Source organism: Loxodonta africana, chromosome 11 (genome assembly GCF_030014295.1).
Source record: "Loxodonta africana isolate mLoxAfr1 chromosome 11, mLoxAfr1.hap2, whole genome shotgun sequence".
Taxonomy (NCBI): domain Eukaryota; kingdom Metazoa; phylum Chordata; class Mammalia; order Proboscidea; family Elephantidae; genus Loxodonta; species Loxodonta africana.
Window position 1 is genome coordinate 9,400,441 of NC_087352.1, and position 20,266 is coordinate 9,420,706.

Below are 20,266 nucleotides of genomic sequence, written 5' to 3' on the forward strand. Positions count from 1 at the left end.
ACAATTGCAACTCATAGCGACCCTATAGGACAGAGTAGAACTGCTGCATAAGGTTCCCAAGGCTGTGATCTTTATGGAAGCAGACCGCCACATCTTTCTCCCAATGAGTGGTTAGTGAGCTTGAACCACGAACCTTTCGGTAAGCAGTGTAGTTCTTAACCACTGCACAAACAAGGCTCTTTTCTTTCATGTATCAGTGTCAAAATAACCATCAGGAGGCTTTGGGGAAAAAATAGGCTTTAAGGCTGCTTATTCTTGTTGTTGACTACCCTTGAGTTGGCCCCCAACTCACAGCAACCCAATGCACAATGGGAAAAGACAGTTGTGATCCATAGGGTTTTTATTGGCTGATTTTCAAAAGTAGATCAGTAGTAGCAGCTGAAATTCATGAGCCCAGCACTTTTCTAAACACTTTGAACACTGTCTAGTAGAAAGATAATGCAAGCCACACATGTAATTTTACATTTTCTAGTAACCACGTTTAAAAATAAGAAGCCAATGAAATTAATTTAATAATATTTAACCCAGTATATCCACAACATTATCATTTCAGCATTGCTATCAATATCGAAATTATTAATGAGGTATTTGACATTCCTTTTTCTATACTAAGTCTTCAAAATGGAGTGTGTGTTTCACATCCACAGCACATCTCAATTTGGACCAGTTTCATTTCAAGTAGTCAAAAGCCACACGTGGCTAGTGCCTACTGTATTGAACAGCACAGCTTTAGACATATTAACTAATCCCTTCTTCACAACAACTCTACGAAGTAAGTGCTAGTGTTGTTTCTATTTTATAGATGAGGAAACTGAGGCACAGGAAGATGAAGGGACTGCCCCAAAGTCACAAACTAGGAGGTGGAGGAGGCTGGATTTGAACCCAGGCAATTGGGCTCCTTGAATGTAGAATTGAGCTGGAGTCCTGCACTAGCCAAGAGTTAGGCTGGATGAGCAAGAGTCCACAGGGGCCCACCTCCACCCCTGCCAGAGGTCTGTGTAGAGAGAATGATGGTGAATCTTGAGAATACTCAAGGAGAACTCAGTGAGTCCCAAGCAAGAGGGTGTAGGTGGGAAGGAAGAGGTGTCAGAAAAGATTGAGTTATCTTCTCTCTTATTTGCCAAAGATTGCCAAGGAGTCAGGAAAATCCCTTTGGAAAGCTGGGTGCGGACTGGTGTCTGTCCAAGTTACCGTCTCTTCATCATGGAATGAAGCAGAAAGTTGGAGTGAGTTCCCTGTGAAGTCCTAGAATAAGAGAGGTGGGAGGAGGACATCCTGTCTTTAGTGGCCATCTCTGGTGTGCCAGGCTCTGGAAGGAGCACTCTAGTCTCTCATTTAATTGCTTTCCTTTCCAACTGGAAGTCCCAGGGTGGTGCAAACGGTTAACGCACTTGGCTGCTAACGAAAAGGTTGGCGGTTCGAGTCCACCCAGAGGTCCCTTGGAAGAAAGCCCAGGAGATCTACTTCAGAAAAATCAGCCATTGAAAACCGTATGGAGTACAGTTCTAATCTGACACACACGGAGTGACCGTGAGTAGAGCCGACCCTACAGCAACTGGTTCCTTTCCAAATGAAGACACTGAGGCTCAGAGAAGACACACGACTTGTCCAAGATCACACACAGGGAAAGGAATGAAAGTCTTCTCTCACCCCCAACTTGTGTCCATCCAGTTTCCTTCTCAAAGGTCTTGTGGGTATTTGATTTGATTTGTTTGGCTTGATTTGATTTATTGACCTGTGGGTATTTCCTGAGATATTCTAGCCATATACAAGCATTTACACATACACCACTTTTTACACAGTGGCACGTTGTTCTGCAGCTTACTGTTCCTTTCACTTAACAGTATTTTCTTTAAGATCTTTCCAGATTAACACACACAGATGTGCTTCATTTTTTTTTTTTTTAATGCCTGTAAAACGTAAAACTCTCCAAATGTACCATCATTAACTTAACCAATCCCCTCCTGATGGACATTTGTGTTGTTTCTAGTTTTTTGCCCTTACAGGCATTACTGCATGAGTCCATGTCTGGAAGATAAATTCCTAGGAGAGCAACTGTCAAATCAAAGGTGATGTGCATTTGTCGTTTGGGAAAGCTGTTTCCAAATTGCCCTCCAAATTCCCTCCTCGGCAATGGCTGCCTGTCCATCTCTCAAAAGGGTTTTTTGCTCTGTCTGCATTGTGTGAAGGCTTTGCAGAGAGAAGGTATTACTTACGTAATTAAAATTAAATAAACCCTTCCTTGAAAACACAAACTTGAGAAGAAGAGAAACCAGTAAAGCCAGTTTAGGAGGAGTCTACTACCCTGTCCCTTGTCACACCTGCCCTGTCCCCAACAGGCCCTGCCTGACGCTGAAATCTATTTCTCAAGCACAGACATGGACCTCAAAGACCAACCCTTGGGAAAAAAAACAGGAAAGAGATTTTATAATTTGTACTACTCTCTGTGGCTTTTTATATGACTAGATTCTCCTGCTCTTCAGTTTCTTCCCCTTTCTCCTCATCCTCCTTTTTCTTCCACCTCTAACTTCTGTTTTGGTGAGCACGTACTGAAAATATCTTAAAGCTAGGGCCGTGAAACTATTCTGTGTGATACTGCAACGGTGGACACATGCATGACCTTTTGTGTTTGTCAAAATTCACAAGACTGTACAACACAAAGAAAACCCAGTGCCGTCGAGTCGATTGCAACTCATAGCGACCCTATAGGAAGGAGTAGAGCTGCCCCAGAGTGAACCTAAATGTACATGGACTTTAGTTAATAATAATGTAACCTACCAAAGAGGTTAGACTGAATCTAACCATGAGAAAATATCAGACACGAACTAGATGTTGCCTAGCTACCACCAACAACCACTCTGACAAAGATCACAACAAAGCGTCCCAGACAGAGCAGGAGAAAAATGTAGAACAGAATTCAAATTCACAAAAAAAGACCAGAATTGGAGCAAAGGAGAATGAAGAACACCAAAGACACAAGGTAATTATGAGCTCAAGAGACAGAAAGGGCCTCATAAACCAGAAACAACATCAGCCCAAGACCAGAAGAACTAGATGGTACCCAGCTATAACCAATGACTGCCCTAACAGGGAACACAGCAGAGAATCCCTGATGGAGCAGGAGAACAATGGGATGCAGACCTCAAATTCTTGGAAAAAGACCAGACTTAATGGTCTGACTGAGACTAGAAGGACCCCAGATGTCATAGTCCCCTGACCTTCTGTTAGCCCAAGGCTGGAACCATTCCCAAAGATAACACTTCAGACAGGGATTGGACTGGACTATAAGACAGAAAATGATACTCGTGAGAAGTGAGTTTCTTGGCTCAAGTAGACACATGAGACTATGTGGGCTGCTCCTGTCTGGAGCCGAGATGAGAAGGCAAAGGGTGACAGAAGCTGGCTGAATGGACATGGGTAATGCAGGGTGGGGAGGAGGAATATGCTGTCTCATTAGAGGAAGAGCAACTAGGAGTACATAAGCTTTTGTATGAAAGACTGGCTTGATTTGTAAACTTTCACTTAACGCACAATAAAAAAAAGAAAAAGACCAGACTTACTGGTCTGACAGAGACTGGAGGAAACCCCAAAACTATGGTCTGGGACAGTCTGCTAACTCAAAACTGGAACCATTCCAGAAGCCCACTTTCCAGACAAAGATCAGACAGGCCTATAAAACAAAACATAACACATGTGAGAAATGTGCTTCTTGGTTCTATTAAACATACAAGATCAAATGGGCAACACCTGCCCAAAAGCAAGACGAGAAGGCAGCATGGGACAGGAACTGGATGAATGGTCACAGGGAACCCAGGGTAGAAAGGGGGAGTGTGCTGTCACATTGTGGGGATTGCAACCAATGTCACAAAACAATATGTGTATAAATTTTTGAATGAGAAATTAACTTGAGCTGTAAACTTTGACCTAAAAAAAATTTTTTTAATATATATATATATATATTGTTCATCAAACCCAATTATGAGAGGGCAGTGCTCCTGTACTGCCAACACTCTAGCTATCAATCTGTCCAACATGGTGGCCACTAACCACGTGTTAGAGTTGACTCAATGGTAACTGATTTGATTTTTTCTTTTTTTAATACGCTGTTTCATCTCCAACTTGCACCCATTGGTTTTAGCTTCTATTAATCAATTCTTGCCTGAATCGGTTATTATGATGATGAGTGCCAAATGGTGATTTTCTAATTCTAGCACACCTTCTACATTCATCGGTTGACTTTTGACAATAATGAAGGGTTTTCCCTTCTCCCCTTTTTAAAAATTATTTATTTATATCAGTATGGACCCACAGATCCTCTTTTATCCAATGGGCTATGGGAGAAAGACCTGGCAATCTGCATCCATAAAGATTACAGCCAAGAGAACCCTTTGGGGCAGCTCTACTCTGTCACACAACCCTGCTGAAAAGTCTTACTTTAAATTCAGGATTTACAACCTCCAAAAATGAAAACAGTTGCCATGGAGTCAATTCCAAATCCTGGCAACCCCACATGCATCAGAGTAGAACTGTGCTCCACAGGGTTTTCAGTGACTGATTTTTCAAAGTAAATCACCATGCTTTTCTTCTGAGGCACCTCTGGGTAGACTCAAACCCCTAGCCTTTTGGTTAGCAGCCATTTTCACCACCCAAGGACTCTAAACAAAAACCCAATTTTGTTGCCATCGAGTTGATTCTGACTCATAGCGACCCTGTACGACAGAGTGGAACAGCCCCATGGGGTTTTCAGTGCTGTAGGTCTGTTGGCACAGACTGCCATATCTTTCTGCTGCAGATTGTCCGGTGAGTTTGAACTGCTGACCTGCCAAGCACTTAATCACTGTGCACCAGGACTCCTTCCAGGGACTCTAAACCCATTGCCATCAAGTTCCTTGACCACTACGCCGCCAGGGTTTCCCCCAGGTACTCTAGTGGGCTCTTAATTCTGCCCAAAAATCAGCCTAGAATTGTGTAGCCATTCACTCTTGCACTCTCCTAGCTGATTATTTCTTAACTTCTCAGTTCTCCACAAAGCTCCTCCCGTTATCCTGTGAAAAAGAATTGCGGGTGGAGGAGCGGGCAAGGAGCTCTCTGGATACCGAGCATGCGCAGAGCACTTCTACCCCCATTATAGCGCTCCCAGCATAAGAGCCACCTTCCCAATAAAGAAACACAGTCTATATTATTGTCGTTGTTAGGTGCCATTGAGCCCGTTCCCACTCATAATGACGCCATGTACAACAGAAGGAAACACTGTCCAGTCCTGCACCATCCTCCCAACCGTTGTCATGCTTGAGCCCGTTGTTGCAGCCACTGTGTCAATCCATCTCATTGAGCGCCTTCTTCTTTTTCACTGACCCTCTACCTTACCATGCATGATGTCCTTCTCCAGGGACTGGTCCCCTCCTGATAACGTGTCAAAAGTGTGGGAAACAAAGTCTCGCCATCCTCGCTTCTAAGGAGCATTCTGGCTGTACTTCTTTCAACACAGATTTGTTCATTCTTTCAGCAGTCCATGGTATATTCAATAATTCTTCACCAACATCATAATTGAAAGATATCCATTCTTCTTCGGTCTTTTTCATTCACTGTCCACAGTCTATGTGGCCACCATGAAATCCGGATTTGGTGCCAGATGTTCATAAGAGTTGTCTGTTGAGCTTAAGTCTCAACATGGAATGTTCTAGCTACTCTGTGGTTCATAGGATGTTGATGTCTGCAACTCACTTTGAAATGCATCAGAAAACAAGATGAATAGAGTGGTGGGTAGATTGATGGACAGATACGTAATAAAACAAGTAGAGCAAAACATGAATTGAAGAATCTCAGTGTAGGTGCACAACTTTTCTGTATCTTTGAAATTTTTCATAAAGAAGAAAAAAATTAAGGCAATGTGATGGGGGATGGGGCCATAAACAGGAAAGACCTCTCTGAAGAGATGACATTGAGACTGAGACCAAAAGGACAAGGAACTGCCAGCCCTACAGAGATCTAGAAGAAAGATATTCCAGAAATAAGGGAGAGTAAGTGCAAAGGCCCTGAGATGGAAATGAATATGTCAGGTTCAAGAAACGGAAAAAAATCTACATGGCTGTAAACTAGTAACCAAGGAGGAAAGTAGTAGGAAATAACAGACACAGACCAGATCATAAAGGGCTTCATAGACCATGATGAAGAATTTGGATTTTATTCTGAGCCATTGGGTGGGTTGTTTTGTTTTGTTTTAATTGTACTTTAGGTGAAGATTTACAGAGCAAATTAGTTTCTTATTGAACAATTAATACACATATTGTTTTGTGACATTGGTTGCCAAATCCACGACATGTCAACACTCTCCCCTCCTCCACCTTGGGTTCCCATTACCAGCTTTCCTGTCCCCTCCTGCCTTCTCGTCCTTGCCCCTGAGCTGCTGTGCCCATTTAGTCTCATTTTGTCTTATGAGCCTGTCTAATCTTTGGCTGAAGGGTGAACTTCAGGTGCGACTTCAGTACTGAGTTAAAAGGGTGTCCATGAGCAGTAGTCTCAGGGCTTCTCTAGCCAATGGGTAGTTTTAAGCAGGGGAGTCACATTATTTGAGGCTTTGGTGGTTCAATGATAGAATTCTCACTTTCGATGCAGGAGACCTGGGTTCAATTCCTGGCCACTGCATCTCATGCACAGCCGCCACCTGTCTGTCAGTGGAGGCTTGCCTGTTGTATGATGCTTTAACAGGTTTCGGCAGAGCCTCCAGGCTAGGATGGACTAGGAAGAAAAGCCTGGTGATCTACTTCCGAAAAGCAGTCAGTGAAAACCCTATAGGTCACAATGATTCAATCCACAACCCATCATGGGGATGGCGCAAGAACAGGCAGCATTTCGTTCCATTGTGAATGGGGTCAGCATGAGTCAGAGCAGGACCTGAAAAGCAGTGAACAACAAGGACCAGGGGTGGCAGCATGAAGAGGAGTGAGGACCCTACTGCACACATCCAGGCATGCGGTGATGGCGACAGCAATGAAGACACAGAGAAGTGCCCAGACATGGATGTGTTTCATGGATAGAACCAACAGAACTGAGAGATTTGATGTGGTAAAGAAGTGAAAAGGAAGAGGTGTGGATGACTTCTTTGGCCTGAGCAAGTGAGGTGCTGGTTACTGAGGTTGGTAAGACTGCAGGAAAAACAGGTTTGGTAAGAGCTGTGTAATCAACAATTCTCCCCTGTTGCTTTTCAGATGCCTTTAAACCATGTAAGTGGGGAAGTCAGACAGCCAATAGAATATACCAGTCAGCTCAGGGGAGAGTTTCAGAGAGAGACTATGGATATAAATGGAGCCCTGATAGTGTAGTGGTTAATAGCTATGGCTGCTAACCCAAAGCTTGTCAGTTCGAATCTACCAGCCACTCCTTGGAAATCTGTGAGTCAGAATCTGACCCTGAAGCTTTGTAACACCATGGTTAGCAGCTTGCACTCTATCAAGCTGATCTGCCTGGGTTTGAATCCAAGTCCCACTGTTTATTAGCTGGGTGACCTGGGGTAAGTTTCTCAACCTCTCTTGGTTTAGTTTCTTCATCTTGTAAAATTCAGATGATTAGTATTCACTTTGTAGGGTTGTCGTGTAGATTAAATATTTTAATACAAGTAAAGCACTTGAAACAATACCCGGCACAAAATAAATGTATTACTAACTGCAGATTAATTACTTCACCATTCTGAACCTCAGTTTCCCCAGTCATCCCATCAGAGAATTTATGTGGAAAATTAGATGAGATGATATATGCAAACATCCTTTACACAGGCCTGATCCCTGGTAAGATTTTCTTAATCACTAACATTCCTGTACCTGCACAATGAATAAGAAAGACTGAAGAAGAATTGACACCTTTGAATTGTGGTATTGGAGAAGAATACTGACTATACCACGGACTGCCAGAAGAATGAACAAATCTGCCTTGGAAGAAGTACAGCCAGAATGCTCCTTAGAAGCAAGGATGGCAAGATTTCACCTCACTTATTTTGGACATGCTATCAGAAGGGACCAGTCCCTGGAGAAAGACATCATGCTTGGTAAAATAGAGGGTCAGTGAAAAAGAGGAAGACCCTCAATGAGATGGACTGACACAGTAGCTGTAATGATGGGCTCAAGCATAATGATTGTGAGAATGGCACAGGACGGGGCAGTGTTTCGTTCTGTTGTACACAGGTTCGCTATGAGCTGGAACCAACTCGGCGGCACCTAACAAAACCAGCAACATTCTTGTAACTATAGTTACTATTACTGATGCTACCATTTATGTTGTTGCTCCTGCTCTTATTAATTCTCTCTGTTGTTACCATAATTATTATTTACTATTGTTTTGTTACTATTATTTCATATTACTGCCCATTATTAATAGTAATGTTGGCAATATTACTATTTTCATCTCACTATTCCCCACATCAGGAAACCCTGGTGGCATAGTGGTTAAGTGCTGTTTTGTTACTATTATTTCATATTACCCATTATTAATAGTAATGTTGGCAATATTACTATTTTCATCTCACTATTCCCCACATCAGGAAACCCTGGTGGCATAGTGGTTAAGTGCTATGGCTGCTAACCAAAGGGTCGGCAGTTTGAATTCGCCAGGCACTCCTTGGGAATTCTATGGGGCAGTTCTACTCTGTCCTATAGGGTCGCTCGCTATGAGTTGGAATCGACTCAATGGCAACGGGTTTGGTTTTTTGTTTGTTTGTTTTGGTTTTATTCCCCACATCTAACCCTCCTCCCATCAAGCAGTCCCAAAGCCTACCAGGACCCCTCAACTCCAAGCCAGGATTTTCTTCCCTGGGGCCTCTAAGGCCAGGCCTTCAGCTTATTGAAAGGCAATGAAGGTGGGATTCAGGCCCTAGGTCCCCAACATGCAGCAAGATGGACAACAGCACCCTAGACCCCTTTGGGCAAGCAGGGTACCCAAATAAACCCACCGAATGATAAGGTGGATAGGGCTCAGGGAGGGAGCACATGAGACAAAACTTCTTCTGCTTCCTTCCAGTCATTACCAGTTGTCATCAAGATGGTTCTGACTCATGGCAACCCCATGTGTGTCAGAGCAGAACTGTGCTCCACGGGGTTTTTAATGGGTGATTTTTCAGTAGATGGCCAGGCCTTTCTTCTGAGGCACCTCTGGGTGGACTCAAACCTCCAACCTTCGGTTAGCACCCCAGAGCTTTAACCATTCGCACCACCCAGGGGATTTCCTCTGCTTCCTAGCATTACTTAAAAAAAAAAAAAAAAAATTCACCCTTCAATAATGCTTGATGGTTTCGCCCAGTCTCCCCCTCACCAGTGGCATCATGCACATGCCACTTGTTGTGTGCCGGAAGTCAATTTCTCCAACTCACGGTGACCCTTAAGATAGAGTAGAATTGCCCCATAGGGCTTCCTAGGCTGTAATCTTTACAGGAACAGATGGCTGGGTCTTTTCTCCAGCAGAGTGGCTGGTGGGTTCAAACTGACGACCTTTTGGTTAGCAGCCACCAGGGCTTTTGCTTAGCCACTGCGCCACCAGGGCTCCACAAGCTAGCTAGTTCCCGGGAAATGGAAAGGAATTCAAACTCCAACTTTTCCCCGGGACTGTGGCTCTAGATTCAGCTTCTCTATCTAGTAAAGGCTCTGGTGTTCCTGTTCCAGCTCAGCTTTAAGATATTGTAATGAGAAATGAGGTGAAAATGGCTCGTTTAAAGCAGTATACAAAGTAATGTAACTTTTATTGAGTCCCTTAAGTGCCAGGAGCTGGCCACACAGAGCCACAAGGCATAATCCCTGCCCTTGAGGAGCTCACAGTCTAGTAAGGGAGAGAGACTCAGAAGTGATTCCCGCAAAGATGGAGGGGCAGGGGGCAGCAGTGACCAGAGGAAGGTACCATTATTCTTTCTCTCCGACCCCCCACCCCCCAGATTCCAACTTGGCTATGTGAAAGCAAATAGGAAGCTTATCATTGTCTCCCTCTCCTTCCCTGTGACAGCTCTGACTTCTCTCTGTCCTGAGCACCACGAGGGGATGAAAGAGACAAGGATGATAGGGATACAGTTGAAATCCCCTCAAAAATCTAGAAGACCCTGGCAGGTTATATACAACAGTAACTTTATTTCCCCAAGCTGCAAACCAGCACAGCAGAAGCTGAGGGTACTAGGGAGATTGGAAGAATGGGAGCTGGGCCAGCCCAGTCCACTGAGGGGAAAGGGAAGTATAAACGGGAGAGGGGTGCCCAGGGCCAGGGAAGTAGGACAAGGGGAAGGTCCCCAGATGGAGAAGCTCATAAAAGGGCGCCAGCAACTACAACCAACAGAAGAGTCGCCAATCCGACCATGGGAACTGCAGAGCCCTTGGAGGAGTCCTGGACCCCACCTTTTGAGGGGTACTGCCCCACATTACTGCGTTCCTGGTGGCCAGCAGCACCTCCAGCCAAGCGGGGCCCCTTTTCCTGGGAGGCCTCAGGTTCTGCCTTCTTCTCCTGCGGAGGAGTGTGGCTGGTTGGCGCTGGGCTGGGTTTGGTAGTAGAGGAAGTGGTGGTTGGGGCTGGGGTGGTCGTGGTGACAGAAGTGGTCTCGGCCGCAGTGGTGTGCTGGGAAGGGGGAATGCGGACAAGCGGAGGGATTCGAGGCGCAAAGTAGGTCTTGTTGCGGAGGTCAGAGTTACAGCGGGACCCCTGGCAGCAGGAACCGCTGAGTACGAACCCTGGACCTGTCGCCGCATCGCGGGTGCATAAGTCGTCCTTGACGCAGCCCTTGATGGGCAAGGATACAGTCACGCTGGCTGCAAGAGGGTGACAAAAGTTGGTCAGTGGTTGGAGGGAAGAGGAGGCATAGCCAGAATGAAATTTGGGGAGTAAGACCGGAGCAGAAAACCCCCAAAACAGGGGACAGGTCCTACATTCCTTAAACTACTAAGTCTCGACTGAGGCCCCACTTTGTGAAACACTGTTGCACTGTTTTTGCAACTGGTGATCCATATTTCCCATAGTACATTGAGAGAAAAGCTTGAAAGCCGAACTACAAGTTCCACAATGCCTTGGAACAAAGGTTTGGGCTGGGATAGAGCATCTCTCACACAACCAAAGAGCGGAACAAACATGCCCCACGTTCCTCCCCACTATTTCCCCGTCTCCTTTCCTTTTCGTTGCCCTCTCCCTCACCGCCAAAATTTAGCCTGGGTCAGAACTACACCTCCCATAGTGCACCTGGCAGAGGATGAAGCTTGGAGAACTTCATCTCCCATGGTTCCCTGAGGCAGAGGCCAGGAAGCTGAACAACAGTTCTCCTAAAACTCCGGTAGGAACCCTGGTGGCGCAGTGGTTCAGCGCTCAGGCTGCTAACCAAAATGTTGACAGTTAGAATCCACCAGCCGTTCCTTGGAAACTCTATGGGGCAGTTCTACTCTGTCCTATAAGGTCGCTATGAGTCGGAATCGACTGGATGCCAAGGGGCTTGGTTTAATACTCTGGAATAGGAGGAAGCCCTAACCCCTTGAGTTTAAGGGGTGGGAACTCTGTTACCCGCAGCCCCTAGGCAGGAGCTTAGAGACTTAAATACACTCCCAATAACACACTGGGAACCCTGGTGGAGTAGTGGTTAAGAGCTACAGCTGCTAACCAAAAGGTCGGCAGTTTGAATCCACCAACTGCTCATTGGAAACCGTGTGGGGCAGTTCTACCTTGTCCTTTAGGATCGCTGTAAGTCAGAATCAGCTCGAAGGCAAAGGGTTTGGTTTTTTTATTTTATAGCATGTTATCACATTCTGCACCTTTCTGCCCTCTAAAACCCGCTGCCATCAAGTCGATTCAAACTCACAGCGACACTATAGGACAGAGTAGAACTGCCCCATACGGTTTCCAAGCGCTTGGGAGATTCGAACCGCCGACCTTTTGGTTAGCAGCGGTAGCACGTAACCACTACGCCACGAGGGTTTCCGTCAGCCCTCTATGGAAGCGTATTTCCTCAAATAACTCTAGGACAAAAACATCTCCATCACCACCATGCACTGGGCACATGACGCTCTAGACAAGAATGTAGGACTACAGTTCCCAGAATGTGTTAGAGGTGGAGGAACTCTTTAGATAAAGGGCTACCTACATTGCCCAGGATTCCTCAGAAAGGTTACCATAACTGCTATGGACCCCGTGCTTCAGAGCTCACTCACCTGCCGTCAAGGTGACTTTGCCATCGAAACAGCCCTTGTAGAAATGGTCGCTGGCATTGTAGCAGTTTACGACGGGTGACGCCGTACCCTGGCACGCCTCGCTGCTCAGCCCCACGCAGCTGTAGCACTCGATGCCATTAGGCTTGTAAGCACTCTCATTGCCTGCAAGGGGGTGGGAAGGAAGGAAAGGAATGGGAAGGAAGGAAAGATGAAGAGAGGGCTGATCACTCCAGCCCACGTCTCCGACCTTCAACAGATGCACAGCTCAACTCTCTGGCCTAGCACAGACCCATAGCCCCGCCCCTAGCGTCCAACCGCACCTTACCTACAGCAGCGAAGTCTTAGCCGGAGGACCCCAGTCCACGTTGAGTACTCCCGCCAGCTATCACAGCTCCGCCTCTAGTCTACAATCAGCCGGGCCTGTAAGCCTCGCTGTAGCTATGCCCCTGGGCCTATGGCCCAGTCCCACTCACCTGCGGGATTGAGCGCTCGCGAGGTAAGGTTGAGCTTGGTGTTGCAGAGGTCCTGGGAGCATTGCTGCAGCTGGATGAAGGCCAGAAGCCCGTGAAGGTCCAGTCCGCGGTCATTCTTCCCAGGGAGTCCCGAGCCACATCCACGCACTGCCACCGAAAGTTGCCCGTGGACTGCGGATAGAGGGGCGGGGGTCAGAGGGGCGGGCTTCAAAGGGGCGGGGCCTCGGATAAAACGGTACCCAGATGGCGCAAATGGTTTTAGCGCTGGACTGACTACCAGCGAAAGGTTGGTAGTTCAAGCCCCATCAAGAGCCGCCTCAGAAGATCTGCTTCTGAAAGGCCGCAGGCTTGAAAACCCCATGGAGAAGTTTTATTCTGCGCATATGGCGTCTCCGTTAGTGGAATCAGTTCGGCGACAACTAACAGACACTAGACAAACCAAGATGGGAAGACTGGGGTCTCAGAGCAGATCGGGTGGGAAAGAACTAGAGACCGAAGAATGGCAGAAGAGGCGAGGACAAGGAGGGGCGGAACCTCAAAGAGCTAGGTCCAAGGGATCGGACAGACAGGCTGACAGACACCAGACAAAGGGAGGGGGGAAGGCCACGAGAGGAGCTAGGACCGGGTATTGGCCAAAGGGGGTGAAGCAGCAGAAAGCCTCATCATAAGGAACTGAAAGGCTAACAAAAAGGGGGGAAAAAAGCACAGGGTCAGAGAGAGGTAGGCCTTCTAAGGAAGTGCCCTTGGAAAGGGAGGTTTCATTAGCCGACTCTAAAGGGGTGGGGTCTTTGGTCTTCATTAGTAAGTGCTTCGATGAAGATCAAAGACCACAGTCTTCTCTATGGATTGCACCTTAACATAAAGAAAACAAAAATCCTCACAACTGGACCAATGAGCAACATCATGATAAAACAGAGAAAAGATTGAGGTTGTCAAGGATTTCTTTTCACTTGGATCCACAGTCAACAGCCATGGAAGCAGCAGTCAAGAAATCAAAAGACGCATTGCATTGGGTAAATCTGCTGCAAAGGACCTCTTCAAAGTGCTGAAAAGCAGGGATGTCACCTGGAAGACTAAGGTGTGCCTGACCCAAGCCATGGTATTTTCAATCGCATCATACCCATGTGAAAGCTGGACAATGAATAAGGAAGACCGAAGAAGAGTTGACACCTTTGAATTGTGGTGTTGGCGAAGAATATTGAATATACCGTGGACTGCCAAAAGAACGAACAAATCTGTCTTGGAAGAAGTACAGCCAGAATGCTCCTTAGAGGCAAGGATGGCGAGACTGTGTCTTACATACTTTGGACATGTTGTCAGGAGGGATCAGTCCCTGCAGAAGGACATCATGCTTGGCAGAGCACAGGGTCAGCGGAAAAGAGGAAGACCCTCAACGAGGTGGATTGACACAGTGGCTGCAACAATGGGCTCAAGCATAGCAACGATTGTAAGGATGGCTCAGGACCCGGGAGTGTTTATTTCTGTTGTGCATAGGGTTACTATGAGTCCGAACCGACTTGATGGCACCTAACAACAATAACAACAACAAAGGGGTGGGGCTTCCACCGAGAGCTCAACCTGCGAAGGGCGGGGCTCAGGCTGTGGGAACCTAGGAGAAGACCTCTGAAAGGGGCACTGCATCACCTGCGGGCCCATCGGATATGGGAAGCTGGGTTGAGGAGGAAAGAATTCCGGCAGGGACAGAAGGGGGCAGGGGAGTGTCCGTGGTGGCGCGGAAACGCATGGGTTGTGCACGCAAAGAGGGGGAGGTCCCAAAAGGGTGCACGCAGCCGCAGACCTGGTTTCTCCCAGTCCGTCCCACCTAGTTCGCAACGCTCAGCCTCCCACCACCCTAAGCTGGGATGGCGAAGGTCAGGCCGGGAGTGAAGCGAGCAGCTGTGTTGAGGAGCCCAGGTCGCGCTGAAAGATGATCCGGACTGCGCTGGAAAGGCGTGGCCAGACGCAGAGGGGGCGGGCTGGAGGAGCCTGAACCTTGCGCAAGGACCCCAAGTTCCCACTCACTTGTCTCCACCGCTCCCACCGCTTCTGTGCAGACGTCCGCGTCCGGCGCGCACTTCACGGTCTTCATTTTCTGCGGAGAGCAACCGTCATCTGCTTTCTGCACGCAGCTGTAGCACTCCAGGGCCTGCGCTCCTGGGGGTGTGGGCCGATTAGAACTGAGCCATCTACTCCGGAAATGGTGCTTCCCACGCCCTCTGTCCCCAAGATGAGACAGTCCATCACTGCGCAACCTTCCCCGGGGCAAGACGAGGGACCAAACTAAAACCAAACCCATTCCCGTCGAGTCGATTCTAAAAATATGGGAGCGCAGGATACATTGGGTCTCCTTCCTTTAAGCCCCCTATGCCTAGAGTGGAGTCCTGGTGGCGCAGTGGTTAAGAGCTACGGTGAGCTAAGGCTGCTCACCAAAGATCGGCAGTTCGAACCCACCAGCCGCTCCTTGGAAGCGTTACGGGGCAGTTCTACTCTGCCCTACAGGGTGGCTATGAGTCGGGTTGACTAGACGGCAACGGGTTTTCTGGCATGTCTAGAGTGGGAGCAGTCTTTCCACAGCCCCTTATGCTGTGGGGCATCCCTGCCACCGAGTCTCCTCATCCAAGAATGGGGGATCCCTTCCCATAGCTCTCTGCTGATGATGATAGAACTTTTCCCATTCTGCTCAGAATGAAGGATCCCTGCCTACAATCCTCTCTGCTTATGATTGGGGACCCTTTCCATAGCCTCTTCTGCTCAAGATGGCAGAATTTTTCCCACAGCCCTCTCTGCCGGTAGTGGGGGGTCCTTCCTAGAGTCCTCTCTGCCCATGGTGGGGGCCCTTTCCACAGTCCCCTCTGACCAGGGTAGGGGATCCTTCTCACAGCCCCCTCTGCTCAGGGTGGGAGAACTTTTCCCACAGTCCATTCTGCCCGTGGTGGGAGACTTCCCAACAGCCCCCTCCACCCAGGACAGGGAATACTTCTCACAGCCTCCTCTGCTCAGGTTGGGAGGATTTTCCCCTACAGTCCTTTCAGACCATGGAGGGAGGTGGGGATTTTAATCACAGTCCCTTCTGCCCAGGGCAGGGAACTCTGCAGAGTGGGAGAACTTTTTCCACAGTCCTTCTTCCCAGGGTTTCCTATAGCGTCCTATAGGGTCGCTATGAGTCGGAATCGACTCGGGGGCACTGGGTTTCACCCCAGGGTGAGTGTCTCTTTCATAGCCTCCTCTGCTCAGGATGGAAAAACGTCTCCCACAGCCATCTCTGTGGGGGCTGAGGGGGAAGCTCCTCCTTAGATCTACCTCCCCCACAGGCTCCCGGCAGCAGACCCACCTTCCTGAAGCAGCAATGGCAGCAGCAGCAGCCAACCTGCCCTCCAGATCACTGATCTTGCGGGGTCCATGGCTCGGTCCTGCTCCCTCGGCGTCCCCCGAGTGTGTGGCCTCACAACCCGGGCCCTCTTACCTGAGCCCAGGATGAGTAACCTCCCCCAGGCAACTTTGGCCTTACCCAACGAGACCAAGTCAGCGTCCGCTGTGGGGCGGGGCCCTCACCTGTAGATGCGTCACCCACAGGGAGAGCAGCCCTTGCCCTAAGCAGTTGCCAAGGAGGGGTTGAGTGTTAGTCAAGTTTCCCCGACAGTTCCCGGGAGAAAGTCTGCATGGGAGAGGGAGACTGAGACTCAGAGAAGAAGTGTCTGAGTCCTCAACGTTCAACCTTTGGTGAATACTTAGTGAACATCTACAGGGCGTGCAGGGCTTCGGCTGGGTGATACTGGACGCCAGAACAGAAGCAGTCCTTGCTCCCACGGAGCTCAGAGTCTAATGGGGGAGACAGATATTAATCAAACAATCACACAAATTGTTATTTACAACTGAGAGTAGGACAATGAAGGAAGAAGTGTAGGTAGCTACAAGGAGGCTCAGAGTCTAGAGGAGGGGGTTGGTCAGTGAAGGCTTCCCTGTGCCTGTTAACTTCAGTCATGACCTCAAAGACAGGGGGAATTTAGCCACACCAAGCAGGTAGGGGGAGGGGTGACAAAGAGCGATACCAGGCGGAGGAGGAAGCACTTAGTATTCAAATACAAAAGGGAGACCAGCATGCCTGGAGCTCAGAGGGCAAAGGAGAGAAGAATGGAAACTGAGGCAGAAGAGGCAGGAAGCAGCCAGATCATTCAGGGCCTTAGAGGCCCTGAGAAGAAATTAAGATTTATTCTGAAAGAAGTGGAGAACCTTTGAGAGGGCCTACCTCAGCTGGGGGACGGGGGGGTGGGGCATGACAAGACTTGCTTTTCAACATAATCACTCTGAGAAATAATGCAAATATCCATCAGGCGGTGAATGAAAAAGTAGAGGCTGGTTCATTCGTCTGATGGGATACTACACAGCACTGGAAAAGATCGAACTACTCAAATACGCAACAACACAGATGAATCTCAAAAGCTTTATGCTGAGCTAAAGAAGTATTTCACAAAACATGCTGCGTCATGCCATTTACATGAAGTTCTAGAACCGTCAAAACAAACCTGAAAACTTGATTAGTGTAATTGGTGTCACTGAACTATACACGTAAAAAATGTTGAATTGACAAGTGTTGTGTTATATATATACATTTTTTTACATTAAAAAAAAAAACTAATCTGATAGAAATCAGAACAGTGGTTATCTCTGAAAAGTCGTTGTCCCAGAAGGAGCAACAATGAGGAACCCATTCTGTCTTCATCTGGGCAATAGTTACATGTGTGTACAACTATGTAGCAGAGTTCCCTGGTGATGCAAACAGTTAAGTGCCCACTACTTGCAGAAAGGTTGGTAGTTGGAACCCCCTAGACATGCCTCAGAAGACAGACCTGATGATCTGCTTCCGAAAGTTCACAGCCTTGAAAACCCTGTGGAGCAGTTCTACTCCACACACATGGAATCGTCGTGAGTCGGAATCGAGTTGACAGCAGCCAACACCAACAACTATGCAAAGAATCACTGAGCTGTATACTTATGTAGTTACCGAATGTATGTTATTCTTCAATAAAAATAAGAAAAAGGACTGCAGGAGAGTTGAATGAGAGAGCTGACAGTCTTCCAAATAGGAAAGAAAACCAGCCTCTGACAGTCAAGAGCTGGCCTGGCACTCACAGGGAGGCCCTAGGGTTTTCCTGTTGAGCCTAAACAATCTCGCAGCACACCAACGTTAGACAAGGCCGCACTGTCACCGTGATGACTCAAAACAAAATCAAGACCACGCCATGATCATGTCTGAACACAGAAACAAACAACAGCAAACTACAAAAATGACTAAGCATCCTCATATCCTGGCTAATATGTGACTGCTACTATATTACATTGCTTTACATTATATTAATGTAATTGACAGCTTTTGCCTTGCTTCGTTACTCCTGCCTCATAGATAAGATTTATTACAATACCAATCATAGAATTCCCTGTACTTCCTGACAGTATCCAATCCAGAGCAAAGCCCTGCTTCCTCGAACCTTCCCCCAAATCACCATACACAAACCAAATCACCATACACAACCCAAATCCTATAAGTCCTTTCTGACATCCTCTTAATGAGATGCCCCACGGTTCCCCCGTGGTATGTGTTCTCCCTTCTGGTAATGAACATTAAACCCAACCTGTTCAACACCAGGTGTGTTCCAAGTGGTCTTTGGCTGGAGGGCATTGCCACAGGCAAGAGGTGATGGTGGCTTGTCCTCGGGTGGTAGCAGCGGAAACGGTGAAAAGTGGAAAGATCCAAAACGTATTAGGAGGAAGACTTAGCAAGAATTCCCATGGACCAAACGTAAGGGAAGAGGCAGTGGGAGGTTTCCAAGACGACTTCCAGATAGTTCAGCATAGTAATAACAGTGATAACAAAAGTCATAATAACAGTAACCAAGTCTTGGTGTTTACTATTGCCAGAAACTGTTGTGAGCATTGGACTTGCATTAGCTCTTTTAATCCTCATCACAACCCTTTAAGGTAAATACAGTATGACTGTTATCATTTATTTAGGAGCCCTGGTGGCAACCCTGGTGGCAACTCTGGTAGTATAGTGGTTAAGAGCTATAGCTGCTAATCCAAAGGTCAGCAGTTCAAATCCACCAGGCACTCCTGGGAAATCCTACGGGCAGTTCTACTCTGTCCTATACAGTCGCTATGAGTCAGAATTGACTTGACGGCAATGGGTTTGGTTTTTTTGGGTTTTGGCGGTGCAACGGTTAAGCACTTGGTTGCTAACTGAAAGGTCGGCAGTTGGAACCCACCGGCTGCTCCTTGGAAGAAAAGGCCTGGTGATCTGTTCCTGTAAAGATTACAGCGCAGGAAACCCTATGGGGCAGTTTTACTGTGTCTTATAGGGTCACAATGAGTCAGAATCAACTTGACAGCACAAATTTACAATCCCTGGCAGGGGCGAATGACCCAGTAATCAAGGTAAGCACAGGCTTACTTGGGCTTACTTATTAATCTGTAGTGCACAGTTTCACATGGGTTTCACTAATAGCTGCCACTTCTTTAGCTCCCACTCTGTACCAGGCTCTGTGTTCCGCCCTTTTACAAGCAACCTCTCCTTGAATTCCTGAGGGGGTAGAAAGGTGCATCCATTTGACACTGGAACCTAAAGAAAGATGTTGCAGTTCACACAGCAAGGAAGCTGTAGAGTCAGGAGTCAAACCCAGCTTCTTCTGGGTAGCTCCCTATCTGATGGCAGGAAACATAGCGGCTGTATTTCTAAAGATATGATCTGTTCCCCAGACTCCGTGAACACCCCAATTTCCAACAATGACGAGCACCTCAGTCACATAGGTGGGGTCACTTGGCATCACACTGAGGCACAAGGAGTGAAAGTGGCTTCTTGTGAAGTCATTCAGCACTGGCCTTGCCTCCCTGTCTCCAAATCCCAGCCCCACCTCTGGTGTGCTGTGTCACCTCGATTAAGTGTCTTCACCTCTCTGAGCCTTCGAGGCCTCCTTTTTATAATAAAGGGAAGGGTGTCTTTTGTGAATGAGTGGAGAAAGTATCAAGTCTGGAATCAGACAGACTAAAATTTTAAGCCTGCTTCTGCCATTTCCTTGCTGTGTGGCTATAAGTAACTCAGTCTCCCTCTCTGAACTTCAGCTGTGTCCTTTGTCAAGTAAGTCTGCAAACCTTTGCCTCCTGAGGGTTGGAGCAAGGACTCAGTGAGTGGCAGGCAGGGCGATTCAACTATGCTTATTGTGGGCTGAGGAGCAGGAGGCCCTGCAGGCCCCAACCACGTGGGAGAGTTTCAGGGAGGAACCCCCCAACCAGCCCAACCAACTGGCCCAACCAGAAGAACTAGTGTCTTGGGAGGGAGTGGGACCCAGGGTGGGGAGTCTCCTCTTGCTCAGGCCTGCCCAGATCCTGGGAGCTGACCCCCACCTGGCTAAGGACCAGTGAGCAGAGGGAGGTTTAAATGCACCTCTTTCAGTTAACGCCTGTTCTGTGGCTCTTACCAGCCCCCTGTCCGCAGAGGTCACTGCACAGGAATGTAGACTCCGGTTCTTAGATGAGGTGAAAAAACAGGTGAGGTTGCGCAGTACGGATTAGTAAGTAAACCCGTGCCTACCTTTCTTATTGGGCAACCGGTTCCTGGGAGCACCACATCTGAACCCTCAAGGGAGT

General features: G+C 47.7%; 1 protein-coding gene across 1 annotated transcript; it reads right to left on the reverse strand.

The window, feature by feature from the left end:
- Positions 1-9,376: 9,376 nt before the first annotated feature.
- Positions 9,377-16,503, reverse strand: LYPD3 (LY6/PLAUR domain containing 3). Its single transcript, XM_064293756.1, has 5 exons — positions 15,960-16,503; positions 14,651-14,782; positions 12,629-12,799; positions 12,156-12,317; positions 9,377-10,772 (listed from the first exon to the last, which is right to left on the reverse strand). Exons 1-5 carry the CDS (start codon positions 16,027-16,029, stop codon positions 10,273-10,275), a joined length of 1,035 nt encoding a protein of 344 aa, XP_064149826.1. The 5' UTR covers positions 16,030-16,503; the 3' UTR covers positions 9,377-10,272.
- Between the last annotated feature and the right edge of the window lie 3,763 nt (positions 16,504-20,266).